Source organism: Quercus robur, chromosome 8 (assembly GCF_932294415.1).
Source record: "Quercus robur chromosome 8, dhQueRobu3.1, whole genome shotgun sequence".
In the NCBI taxonomy this organism is placed as follows: Eukaryota; Viridiplantae; Streptophyta; class Magnoliopsida; order Fagales; family Fagaceae; genus Quercus; species Quercus robur.
This window is the reverse complement of record NC_065541.1, coordinates 24,551,021-24,563,745: the sequence shown is the minus strand read 5'-3', so window position 1 is coordinate 24,563,745 and position 12,725 is coordinate 24,551,021. Positions and strand designations below refer to the sequence as shown.

Below are 12,725 nucleotides of genomic sequence, written 5' to 3'. Positions count from 1 at the left end.
TAAAATAAAATAAATATGGAGGCAATAATTATAAGCAATGAAGAGTTGCCCTTGATAAGGCACTTATGAATGGTTACTTTGGTTGATACAAGCACTCAAAATCGTGTCTTGGTTATCTGTATATATTAAAAGGATTCAGAAAGTTAGTTATGGTTTCTTAAAATGCCAAAAATATCTCTAATCTAATTAGATAATCCTTATTCTTAAAAAATAAAAAAATAAGGTTAAAATTGTAATTCAACAAAATTAAAAAAAAAAAAAAAAAAAAACTACAAGAGAAACTTGGGAAATTATTGTGTATTCTCGAAGCACCATAAATGCGTATTCCCTCATCTCACATGAATGGTGGGTCCCACTAATTAAATTCATGGTGAAACCCACTATTTATGTGAGAAGAGGGACTACGCATTTATGGTACTCCGGAAGTACCTAATAATTTTTTGAGAAACTTTTTTTTCCTAAAAATTAGCACACTTTCTATTTTTTTCCTAAAAATTAGAACACACTAAACCCAATAATTTACTCAATTTCAAATTCTAAATTTTAGTTTCTTTAAAATTTCTTCCTATATAACCTCACTAATAGTAGATAAATTTAAATTGAAAAATTATGTTAAACTCAAAATAAAAAAAGAGTCCCATCGCACGTACGGAGCGCGTGTAATGAAGCTAGTTAGTTATTACTTACTATTAGATATAGAAAAATATCTCATTCACTTTTGCATTTAATTAATATATACTTTGCTCGAGTGTGGTTAGGTCAAAAATTTGACCTATTATTATAAGTTAGTTTACCTTCTTACTAGTTCTAGTAGTATACTTGTGTGATTCATAGATTAATTAAAAGTTTTATCTAAAAATATATTTTACAAATATTAGTAAGCCACTTGAAACTCTAAATTAATAATAATAATTCACTTGACACAAGGAAAATATTTATAATGTAAGAGTTATTATATTAAAATCATAGTTATCAAAACTGTACTGAAAGTTGATCCGACTACAGAATTGGTTCATTAATTCATTGGTTCAACCAGTAGTTTATTGGTTGAATTGTAGGTTTATTAATTAATTAAATAATATATTATAATTATAAAAAGCAACTAAAATAAAATAAAAATACTCCATTTAGGTAAATTAATAAATTATAACTATAAAAAATTACATCATATAACATAAAGTTAGAGAATATAAATTAATAAAAAAACACATAATTCACATAAATCACACTGGCAAGATTTGGGGGAAGCTCCATTTCTAATTTTGTTGTTTTTTTGTGCCCACCACCTGTGGTGGCTGACCTCTTTTTTGCTGATAAGGAGGCTTCTTTTTGTAATAGACTTGTTCCTGCTTAGTTTTAATGTTATGATCTTGATTTACCAAAAAAAAAAAAAGTTTTGAAACAACATATCTCAAACAATCCATAAAAAAAAAAAAAAAAAAACCAAATCTCAAAGAAATTCAAAATAAAATTTTAGCTGATAATTTAAATCTCCAAATACAATTGATGATTTCAAAGTTAAGTGAATATAGTAGTTTGGTTCAGTCTTTTTGAGTTTTTTTCACATATACACATGGTATTTTTTTTTTCTTTTATCCCCATGTTAAAAAAGATTAACTTTTGCAATTTATTGGTTTAAACGGTTTGATAATGGATCATTGCATATTTGGTATTTTACACCAAACCATTCTGAATAATGTTTTGGTTCACGAGTTTCATGGTTTAACTGGTGGTTTGGTACGGATTTAATAACTATGATTAAAATATAAAATTATGATAAATGATTAAAATAATTGAATTAAATATCAAAATTTATTTTAATCTTTACTACTATTTAATTCTTCTGTTTGAGATCCTCATTTTTTTGGTTAAAAAATGCCCCTACATTTTTATGTTTATGTAGAAATAAAACTAAAGGACAATCCGATAAAAATATAGCTCTAACTCCCACTAAAATATTGCTTAAAAAATTGGACCACTCTCTATTGATTTTCAAATTGCTTTATCCACTTATAAATTTGAATTTCAAAATAAAATTATATATAAAAATAAAGACAGTTTTTTTTTTGGCTATAAAATAGGACTACTAATCCCAATGTTTTCACTAAACTTAAAAAAAAAAAAAAAAATTCATTGCATGCGCAAATTGCATGTGATGATGCTAGTTTTCTTTAAAATTTTTGGTAATAGAACTTTAATTGGAGCTGAATTTTAAAGTTATTGAAACTTAGATAATAATGTTTTATTAAATTAAACCATTCTAACAACTAATTTGAAAAATAAAATTTTATTTAGAGTATATTTTTAATTTCTTCAAAAAAAGGTAATATAATTTTAACTAAAATTAAATTACCCTAACAGTTAAATAATATAAAATATTTTATTTTATTTTTTTCTTCTTATTAGTCAATAATTGATTGTTTTATTATTATTTTTTGAGTTTTTCTTAATTTCTTCCATGATTATACCACGCCGTTTTAGAGGCACGTGCAATACACGCTGTTTTAAAACGCGTTCACCATTACTCGGTACTTGGTTCAGAAATTAAAACATTTTATTTAATTTAATAAAGTACGAAACCGCTATAAAATAGAACTCCGATTAGAAAAACCAAATAAAATAAAATATAAAATAAAAAAACAAAACAAAACCAAAGAAAGCGTTTCTCTCTCTCTCTCTTTCTCTTTCTCTCTGAGATCGTCGATCGCCCTTTCTACGATCATAGGTGAGTTTCTGTATTCCTGCGATGTCTTCATATTTTTTCTTAATTTTTCAACATGATCGTTAACAAGATAACGGTAAAGTCTTTTTTTTTTTTTTTTTTTTTTTTTTGTGGATTTTAAATAATGGGTTGGGTTTGGTTATCTGGAAGAGTTGGGATACAAGAAGCAAGGTGAAGGAAATTTTTGTTGTGAACAATGGGTTTCAATTTTTCTTAGACTTTCTCTTCTGGGTATTCAAGATTTCGTGTGTTGTTCCTGTTTTTGAATTCCAACATGATCGTTAACAAGATAACATTAAGAGTCTTTATTTTTATTTTGTAAATTTTAAAGTGATGGGTTTCAATATTGTGATAAATTTTCTTCTGGGTATGTGTGATTTTATTAAAGCTAGTATCAAGTTTTTCTTTTTATTTTTTATTTCAACATGATCGTTAATAAAAAATAAAAATAAAAAAGTATAATTTTTTCTTTTAAAATTTAAGTAATGGGTTTTGGTTACCATTACCTGGAAACTGGAGAAAAAAGAATAAAGTTGAACGAATGTATAATTTTCTTTTTGAATTTTGTGATAAGTTTTCTTGTGGGTATCTTAGAATTAGTTAAAAATTGTGTCAATATTTCAAGTTCTTTTATTTTTTGCAATTTTTTTTTTCTCAAGTGTGCAACATGATTTTTAACTATATGACGGTAATTTTTTTTTAAAAAATAATTAATGGGTCTCATTATCTGCATGTGTAATTATCTGGAAACTGGGTAGAGAAGAAGGACAGTGGAGATTCTTTTTTTTTTTGGAATTTTGTGATGACTTTTCTTCTGGGTATCCTATAATTCGGTAAAAAAAATAGTCCGTATTTCATATATATATATATATATATATATATATTCTTATTTATTTATTGGCTTTCGCAAGTTTGATTTTGCCCTTTTATATAAAAATCTGCTTTTTAAACAATCATAGTTGATGTTGGTTGAATACAAATATAAGTCCTTTGAGTAGTTGGAACCTGAATGGTTTGCAAAACCTTTCCTTTCTATGGGTTTAGTTTTGGTGAGCAAGATTCTTTTTGTTGGTTGGTTCCAGTCAAGGTTTCGTTGTTAATTACTGTAGACATAGAAAAGGAGAAACAGAAGATTATATCATAAAATGTAAGCCTTTTAGAAATACTAGGCAGGAAGCATTGGAACTTTTATTTAATTTTTAAATCACAAGCAGATTATTATTGACATGCATTGTTTGTTTGTAAAAGGTTTACTAATGTTTATTCATTCGAAATCTCATTATCATATTTGGTATAAATGTAAATGATATTTAGGTTCTGTTTCATAGTTGCTTGTATGATTGGGTAGAGCATAAGTTTTATTATGTCTCTTGATGAAGTAAATCATATACTTGTCCCTTTGAGAGGTATATAGGTAACCAAAGCTTATAACATAGTAGCTCCTATAATAGAGATCAACTTATATTTGGACCTAAAGAGAGCAGGATCTTTATGGATTCTTCTCATACTGATCAGTTTTTTGATAAGTAATAAGAATTTATTGATAAAGAAACAAGAACTTTATGTTCACAATGGTGAACACTAAGTATCTAAAACAATTAGAATCAAATCAATGAGATAAACTAATAGAATGAATGCTGGAAAAAAAAAAAAATTGGAAGTGCAACATGTAAAACCTCAAATCCAAGACCAATCAAACATGGTCTGAATTAGCAAGGACTTTTAATGATCAAAAGGTCTCTCAACATCCTCAAAGATGCGGCTGTTCCGGCTGTTCCATCTGTCCACGCTAACCACATCAGACACACTAGCACCAAATTTGAACATTCAAAAAATGTTTCCCCAACCAATTTCACAACCAAACAAAAGAGAGACAACCTTCTCCGGCATCAGCCACTGAATTCCAAACATCTGAAACACTACACTCCAAAACTCATGAGCAAACTCACAATGAAGCAAAAGATGATCCACCGATTCCTCAAAACACTTACACATACAATGTCGATTGGCTAGGAAAAAACCCCTCCTAACAAGATTATCTATTATGAGAATCTGGCCCCACACTGCTGTCCACAGAAAGAAAGACACCCTCTTGGGGGGTCTTAACATGCTAAATGCTCTTCTAAGGGAAAGAAATAGTGAGGGTGCAACAAATAGAATTATAATAGGAGTGGACATCAAAAGTACCGCACCCTAGTTAACCTCCATGGCATTCTATCACTCCCTCCTCCCTTGGCAGCTTGGAATAAATAAGCTCAAAGAAAGAATGCACGACCCTCAACTCCCAATCATGAAGAGTTTTATGGAACTACAAATTCCAGCTCCTACTCCCCCATATGGAGGAGAAGTCAGCACATCAGAAGTCAAAGCTTCCATATCAAATGAACACAAACAAAGCAAGGTAAAGATCCTTTAAAGGAAGATGCCCACTCCAAGGATCATACCAAAACAGAATACAATTACCTTCTCCCACCTCATAAACCACACGCATAAAGAAATCAACCCCACTTGCTCTATGCTCCTCCACAACCCATAACCATGAGTCCCTCTACCATTCTCATGCACACCAACCCCTATATCCTCACCATATTTGGTTGCAATCACTTGACACCACAAATGGTTAACTTCCTGCCCAAAATGCCAATCTTTACCAAGTAAAGCTTGGTTAAAGTTCCCAATTCTCCTAATCCCCAAGCCACCAACCTCAATAGGCGAACAATCCATACTCCATGCCACTAGCGGGTACTTGAATTCCTCCTTTGATGCCCCCCACAAGAAATTTCTTTGAATCCTTTCTTATCTATAAGCCGCAAATTTAGGAACAGTGTACAGATATAGATAATAAGTTGGAAGGCTTGAAAACTTACTTTTTAACAAAGTCAATCTACCACCCGTTGACAAATATAAATATTTCCAGCTAGATAACTTTCTATCCATCTTCTCTAAGGTAGGATTCCATATCAATGTAGCCTTGAAATGAGCCCCCAACTTTGCAACACAAAATATCTACTAGAGCATTCACATTGCCCACCTCACTCATAGGGACAATTTGACTCCAACATTGACTTTCAAGCCTGTGACAGCTTCCAAAAAAAGCACCATCCTTATGTATAATAATTGCTCCCTAGAAGCACCATCAAATAAAATAGTGTCGTCAGCAAAGAGAAGATGAGATATGCCCAACCCCACCACGGGAATCATAAATAAATTTATCCAAGATGGGTTGAAGTCTAGTAGTCGAAACCTTTGCTAAAATTCTATACACACTCCCGAAAGACTAATAGGAAGAAAATCCTTAATTATGCTTCTTTGGTATTAAAAATAGAAAAGTGGCATTAAGAGATTTTTCAAAGACACAATGTCTATGAGAATATGTAAACCAAGCCATCACATCCTTTTTTTTTTTATTAGTAATAAGATTATATTGATATAAAAAAGGAACACCCTAGTACACAGGGAGTGAACAAGGGATAAGAAATCAAATACAATAATTGCAAGAGTCTAGGAAATCAATAAAAGAAAGGAATGATTGTTTTTGCAAAGCAAATAACCAATCCCTTAAAGTTCTAAAAAAGAGAAGCTTGAGGTCCGGAATAGATCTCTCAATATCTTCGAAACATCTATTATTTCTCTCCCTCCAAAGACACCACATTAAGCAATGAGGAATGATGGACCAAATATAACCATTTCGATGGCGACCAAAGTTACTCCAAGTTACTCCAAATAGGCCCAAAACCATAGACCATAGATCCATAGCAAAAGGACAATGAAGGAATAGATGGTCAACTGATTCACCGTTTCTCTTTCACATGTAGCACCAATCCAAAATCCACACCTTCCTCTTTCGTAAATTATCAATCGTCAAGCATTTCCCTAAGGCAGCAGTCCAAACAAAGAAAGCTACTCTAGAGGGAATCTTCTGCTTCCAAATACTTTTCCAAGGAAAACCAAAGAAAGTGTTGCCAACTAAAATTTTATAATAATCACTAACCCTGAAACCCTTATGTTTGCTAGGTATCTAACACATTTTATCCTCACCTAGCCCCCTTAAAGGAGAAGCATAAATGGTTTCCATGAAGTCTGACATAGCCTCTAGATCCCGATCATGCACCCCCCTTAAAGAATCTCACATCCCAAAAGAGGACACCATTGGCGGACTTCATAAGCTCAGCCACATTGGCATCCTTATTCCTGCAAAATCTGAACAAGTCAGGATATCTAACAGCAAGAGAAGTCTCTCCACACCATTGGTCTTGCCAAAACTTCACTCTAGACCCATCACCAATATCACACAGAATATGGCGTGAGAAAGAAGGCCATCCTTGACTGATATTTTTCCATAAACCAATACCATAAGGACCATTCACAGATCTAGTACACCAGACCCCCCACACATCCATATTTCATCTCTAACACTTGTCTCCAAAGGGCATCTTTCTCAATCCCAAATCTCCAAAGCCACTTCCCAAGTAAAGCTTCATTGAAAAGTCTTATCTTCCTTATCCCTAAGCCACCCGAAGAAATAGGAGCACAAACAGTAGCTCATTTAACCAAATGAATTTTAGGATCATCTCCAAAACTGCCCCATAAGAAATTCCGCTAGAGCCTCTCAATTCAATTAGCCACACTAGCAGGTATAGGAAATAAAGATAGAAAGTAAGTGGGTAAATTAGATAGGGTGCTTTTGATTAGGGTGACTCTACTTCCCTTGGATAAATATAAGCGTTTCCAACCTGCCAATCTCCTCTTCATTTTCTCCAGAATTGGATTCCATATAGTCTTATTTTTGAATTTAGCACCCAAAGGAAGACCCAGATATTTCATTGGGAGAAAACCCTGCTTGCAGCCTAGAACGACCAGGAAAAGGTCAATATTATGGACTACCCCAACCGGAACAAATTCTGACTTGCCCAGGTTAATCTTTAGACCCGACACCTCCTCAAACCAGATAAGAATCATACGAAGAATCAAAATCTGATCTAAATCAGCCTCACAAAAAATTAGCGTGTCATCCACAAAAAAGGAGATGAGACACTGCCCTGGATCTTCCCTCCAAGTTACCCACACTAAATCCTGACATGCGTCCTTCATCAACTGCTTTATCCAACATTCTTCCAAGAGCTTCTATCACCAAAACAAACAACAATGGAGACAACGGATCACCTTGCCTCAAACCTCTGGTGTTACCAAAGAATCCACAAGGAGAGCCATTAATCAAGATGGAGAAACGGATTGTAGATAGGCAGAAGAAGATCCATTGTCTCCATTTGGCAGAGAACCCACTTCTTTCTAACGTCTGCAGCAGAAAACTCTAACTTACATGGTCAAAAGCCTTCTCTACATCCAGCTTACAAATCAGCCCTAGCACCCCAGACTTCAATCTACTGTCAAGACATTCATTAGCAATAAGAACAGGGTCAAGGATCTGTCTATCCCTCCATAGTAACACCGTCCGGCCAGGGAGCCTTATCACCCTCCACCTCCTTCAGCACCTGAATGACTTCATCCCTATCAAATTTCCTGTCAAGAGATCATCTATCAATCTCGTCAAGGCAAGCAAAATCTAAACTGTCTACTGTAGGACGCTGTCTACTTGTATAATTTCTCATAAAATTGCATCATCTGATCCCAAATTGCCACATAACCCTCATAAATTGCACCATCCACCTTCAGGCCTCTCATATGATTGACCATTCTATGGGAGTTAGTCAATGTATGAAGAAAAAAAAACGTGTATTGATGTCTTTCTCTTTCAACCATAGTGCTCTTGACTTTTGTCTTCAAGAAATCTCCTCCAAAGTGGGTTTTTGAACTTATCCTCACGGATATTGTTTAAATTGGGTTTAGATATCATAGTGGGGACTTATGCATCAGACTCATTTTATATAGAATTCTCACTCCTTCCTCATCCCCCCCAACTTCTTCTGCTCTTTTCCCCCCTTTCCACCTCCTTCCTTCCTGCTGTTTATCTGAAAAAGGAAAAGGTGCATTTTTTAAATAAATAAATAAATAAAAAATCAATTTTAGGATATTCCTTTAGGATCTTCTCACCCTCTGTGACAGCATTTTTGCTATTTTCTATGAATTTTCGAATGAAATCTTGAAAAAGGAATATGGAGCTGAAGTAGGTATAAGTACATAATAGCAGCCTAGCAGGTTGAATTCCTTCTGCTATATCTTTGTGGTGGAATTTGGGATGCTTCACAGGAAGCTATAGTTGGAGTCTGTTTCTAAAATGTATTGAGATTTTTAACATCCCATTTTCTATCTTCTGAGTTAAGTCAGGTAACACAAGCTGAAGTTTATTCTTCTATTTGTAGTTTTCATCTTGTGTTGTGTTCATATAGTCAGTCACCTGACGAGTTGAGTAATAGAACATGCATTTTATTTTTCTATATTGAAGTAGTGCATAATTGCCAATAATTATAGTTATAGTTATTGTTGTTGTTGTTGTTATGGTTCATCATTCCAACTGATCTGACTTATTTTTGTCAAACATTGTGGCTTGAAAGCAGGTGTTCAACATGGGGCATAGAAGTATGTTAGCAGATCAACAAGGCCAGAATTATCTCCATTCTGAGCCCTGTATTGTTTTGGGGGCCAATGAAAACTTTGGACAACCTAATATCCGAACTATGGTATCATCTTCAGGGAACGCAACTAATCTTGATGTCCAATATATAGGAGAGCACTATGACAATGCTATGATCTATGGGATGACCCAGTACAATGGAATTCAGCATCATCATAATCTTGACTTAGGCGTTGCACCTGCATCCAACTTTTATTATTCTTACATGACACCTTCCTCTGGTAGTGGGGCATTACCTGTGCCCCGAAGTCATGGGACCTCTGGTCAGTTGCCATCTGCCAGCAATTATGGAGTCATTGGAGTTTCTGCAGATGAGCTTGGAAGGAACATTCACTTTATGGATGATGGCAGGGGTCCATTTAAGAGAAAATATGCTGAAGGAATTGCAGGGAGTTTCCAACAAAATAATGCGTCATCTGGTTCTAGTTCTTCAGTCGCTCCCTCGAATATAAGGCATCCTGATGGGGTTGCTGTGATGGATGCTGCATCTTTTGCCCTGCCTCAGTACAGAGGGGTTGCTACTACTCCATCACTCATCGAAATAGGACCCCAGAATAGTTTGAGGAACAGACCAGGTGCTACTGGGATGGATTCTCTTTTGGTGAATGACCATAATCATTTGATTCAAGGAAATTATATGGGTCAGCATTTTCAGCCAACTGGTACTCTCTGGTTGGACCAACAGTTGAGCAGTAATTCTGGTGATGGAGGTACTTCAGCCTGGAACCAGGCTCCTGCAATGCCTTATATGCATGGTAAATAACTTATTTTTGTTTTTCCTTGTCACAGTTCCATTTGTTCCCATCGTGGTAATTTTATGTCAGAAAACTCATCTTGGTCAATCATTTGCAACAAGCTCTTAGAGGTTTACATGATGGAATAAGCAAAAAAAAATCTCAATTTGTTTTGTGGATTTTGACGTGTTCTCAACCTGTTTTGTTTCTGTTTATATTTTAGAATATGAAAGCAGTTCCTCCTCTTTCAGCGTCTGTTTTCTGAGTGGAAGATTTCTGTTGTGGCAATGGAGCCTTATTATTATTTTTGTCACTAGTCAACCTTCATTTGGGACTAATTAGATACCTCTCTCTTTCATATTCCTTACAGGGAGCAATGTCAATGGAGGTTCTATGGAGGCTCGGAGCATGGGTGTGCAGAGATATCATGAGACAGCTAGCAACAGAAGTTCCCCTAATTTCCAGCATCCTCCTCCCATTAACCACCGGCACCACAGTCATCATCATCCAAGCCCACCAATGCAAGCAGTGAGAAGCCCAAATATAAACTTTCATCCCCAAGTAGCTGCACCTTCATATAGAGTTTCCACAAATTCTTCACGCAGCACTCCAACTCCTGCTCAGAACAGTTTTGAGATGGGTCATAGGCATCCCGGATCCGCTGCACCAACTGGGCTTCGGATATACCGTCCTCACAGAGGAGTTGCGCCTGAGGCAACTCTTAGACATCGCAACCTTCCACAATTGAGAGTTCTGCAAGCTGATGTAATATTCTCTCCAACTGTGCTATTTTTCTGTCATTCTTTCATTCAAATAAGTGGTTGTTCTGTTATTTGGAATTTATGGTATATATTAGTGAACAATGACTATTTATATTACTTGTTTTTAGAAATTGGTATTAATTGTTCTGGTTGATGTGTAGGAAACTGCCATACTAGAGATGCCAGAATTTTATCAAATGGGAAATTTGATTGATCATCACAGAGAAATGCGGTTGGACATAGAGCACTTTTCTTATGAGGTAAGCTGAGGAAGCTAAATTAGTCATAGTCCTTACTGGGAAAAGCTAGTTAGTGTAGATAATGGAAAGATACAGACTTGCATAGTGTTAATGTTTGATATATTAAACTAGAATGCTTATGTGGTTTGATTTTGTACGAATTTTGCTGACTCCTATAAAAGCTTTCTTAACTTGAAAATTTTAAATCTTCAGGAGCTTCTAGCGTTGGGAGAACGGATTGGCAATGTAAGTGTTGGGTTGTCAGAGGAGGCTATCACAAGGCAGTTAAAGACAAAAACTTATTTATTATCTTCTCCTAATATCAATCTGGAGGAGGCAGCTTCTGCGGATCAGGAAGCTGACTCTTGCATTATATGCCAGGTATCTTAAAACAAACTGTTTAGTGATAGAGAAGTTTGGACTGTATTTGGTTATATTTCTGTAAAGTTTTCCTGGCATTGTCATGTACAATTCATTATACTGTATTAATTTTTCTACGTGGGATATTCATTCTCCTAATTTACTGGTATCATTATGTTTTTTTGGTGGGGTTTTGCAGGATGATTATAAGAGCCAAGAGAAGATTGGAATCCTTGATTGTGGTCACGAGTACCATGCGAATTGCTTACAGAAGTGGCTGCTTGTGAAGAATGTCTGCCCCATTTGCAAATCTGAAGCATTGACCACAGGAGGGAAGCATGTATAGAAAGGGGTGGTGACAGTGGGAGGATCAAAAAGTCTTCCATTTGTTCTTTTCACTAAAACAATCATAACAAAGTATCAAATTTGTTATGTATTTTGTATATGTACTTGCATATAAGACTAACAGTTGCACTGTCCAAGTCATTTATTTGTTGGCTTCTGGGACATGGGTCCTGTATCTAAACAAAAATTGTACAGACTTCCTCATTATGCTCTTAAGCTGGATTAGATAATATTTTGTTCATTTATATATTGATATATACTGGTGCATTCGCGGATTAATGACCCTGTTTAAAATGAAAATTTCAAATTTTTTTTTTTGTTCATTCAAAATTAATTTTAAGCTTTTCCAATCTGTCTTATGCATTCAGGCATGACAGTACATACTGTCTGGTGTTGCTGATTTTTCAATGTTTTAATATAGTCCATATCTTTTTAGTATTGTGTCAAAATGATCTGTACTCTTTTTTTTTTCCTTTTTTTTTTAGGAACAAAATGATCTCTACCTTAATATTATAAGGATGAACATTTTTTTATAAATATTTTCTATAATTTAATTGTTAAAACACGTAAATATATATATATATATATATATATATAAGTAGACTTGAGGTAAGAGGTTCTTCGTAAATAAATGTGTTTATTTATGTCCTTTTAAATCAGTTTTTCGTTTCTTTCAATTTCTGCGTCTAAACTCTAAACTTTAAAGTAGTACTAGTATATTTGCAAAGGCCTGTTTGTGCAGAGGCATAGAGCTATAGGGGTATAGTGGAAAAACTTTCTACTTATTTTCTTTATTATTTTGGGTGGTTGGTAGAGCTTGTTGGTTTTTTTGGATAAGTGGTAGAGCTTGTTGTTGGTTAATAAATAGGGCAATCGTTGAACCCAATGCTACAGGGCTTTGGGCTGCCACTATTGCCAGTGGTGGCCTTCCGTCCTAATTTTGATTGGCCAAGTAAAAGGGAAAAACAACGG

At 34.4% G+C, this 12,725-nt stretch overlaps 1 protein-coding gene across 1 annotated transcript; it reads left to right on the top strand.

Annotated features, from left to right (window-relative positions):
- Positions 1–2,596: 2,596 nt before the first annotated feature.
- LOC126695059 (probable E3 ubiquitin-protein ligase ZFP1) lies at positions 2,597–12,032 on the top strand. Its single transcript, XM_050391669.1, has 6 exons — positions 2,597–2,725; positions 9,238–10,069; positions 10,419–10,813; positions 10,971–11,069; positions 11,262–11,429; positions 11,608–12,032. The coding sequence occupies exons 2-6, from the start codon at positions 9,247–9,249 to the stop codon at positions 11,752–11,754; spliced, it is 1,632 nt and encodes a 543-aa protein (XP_050247626.1). The 5' UTR covers positions 2,597–2,725; positions 9,238–9,246; the 3' UTR covers positions 11,755–12,032.
- The last annotated feature ends 693 nt before the right edge of the window (positions 12,033–12,725 follow it).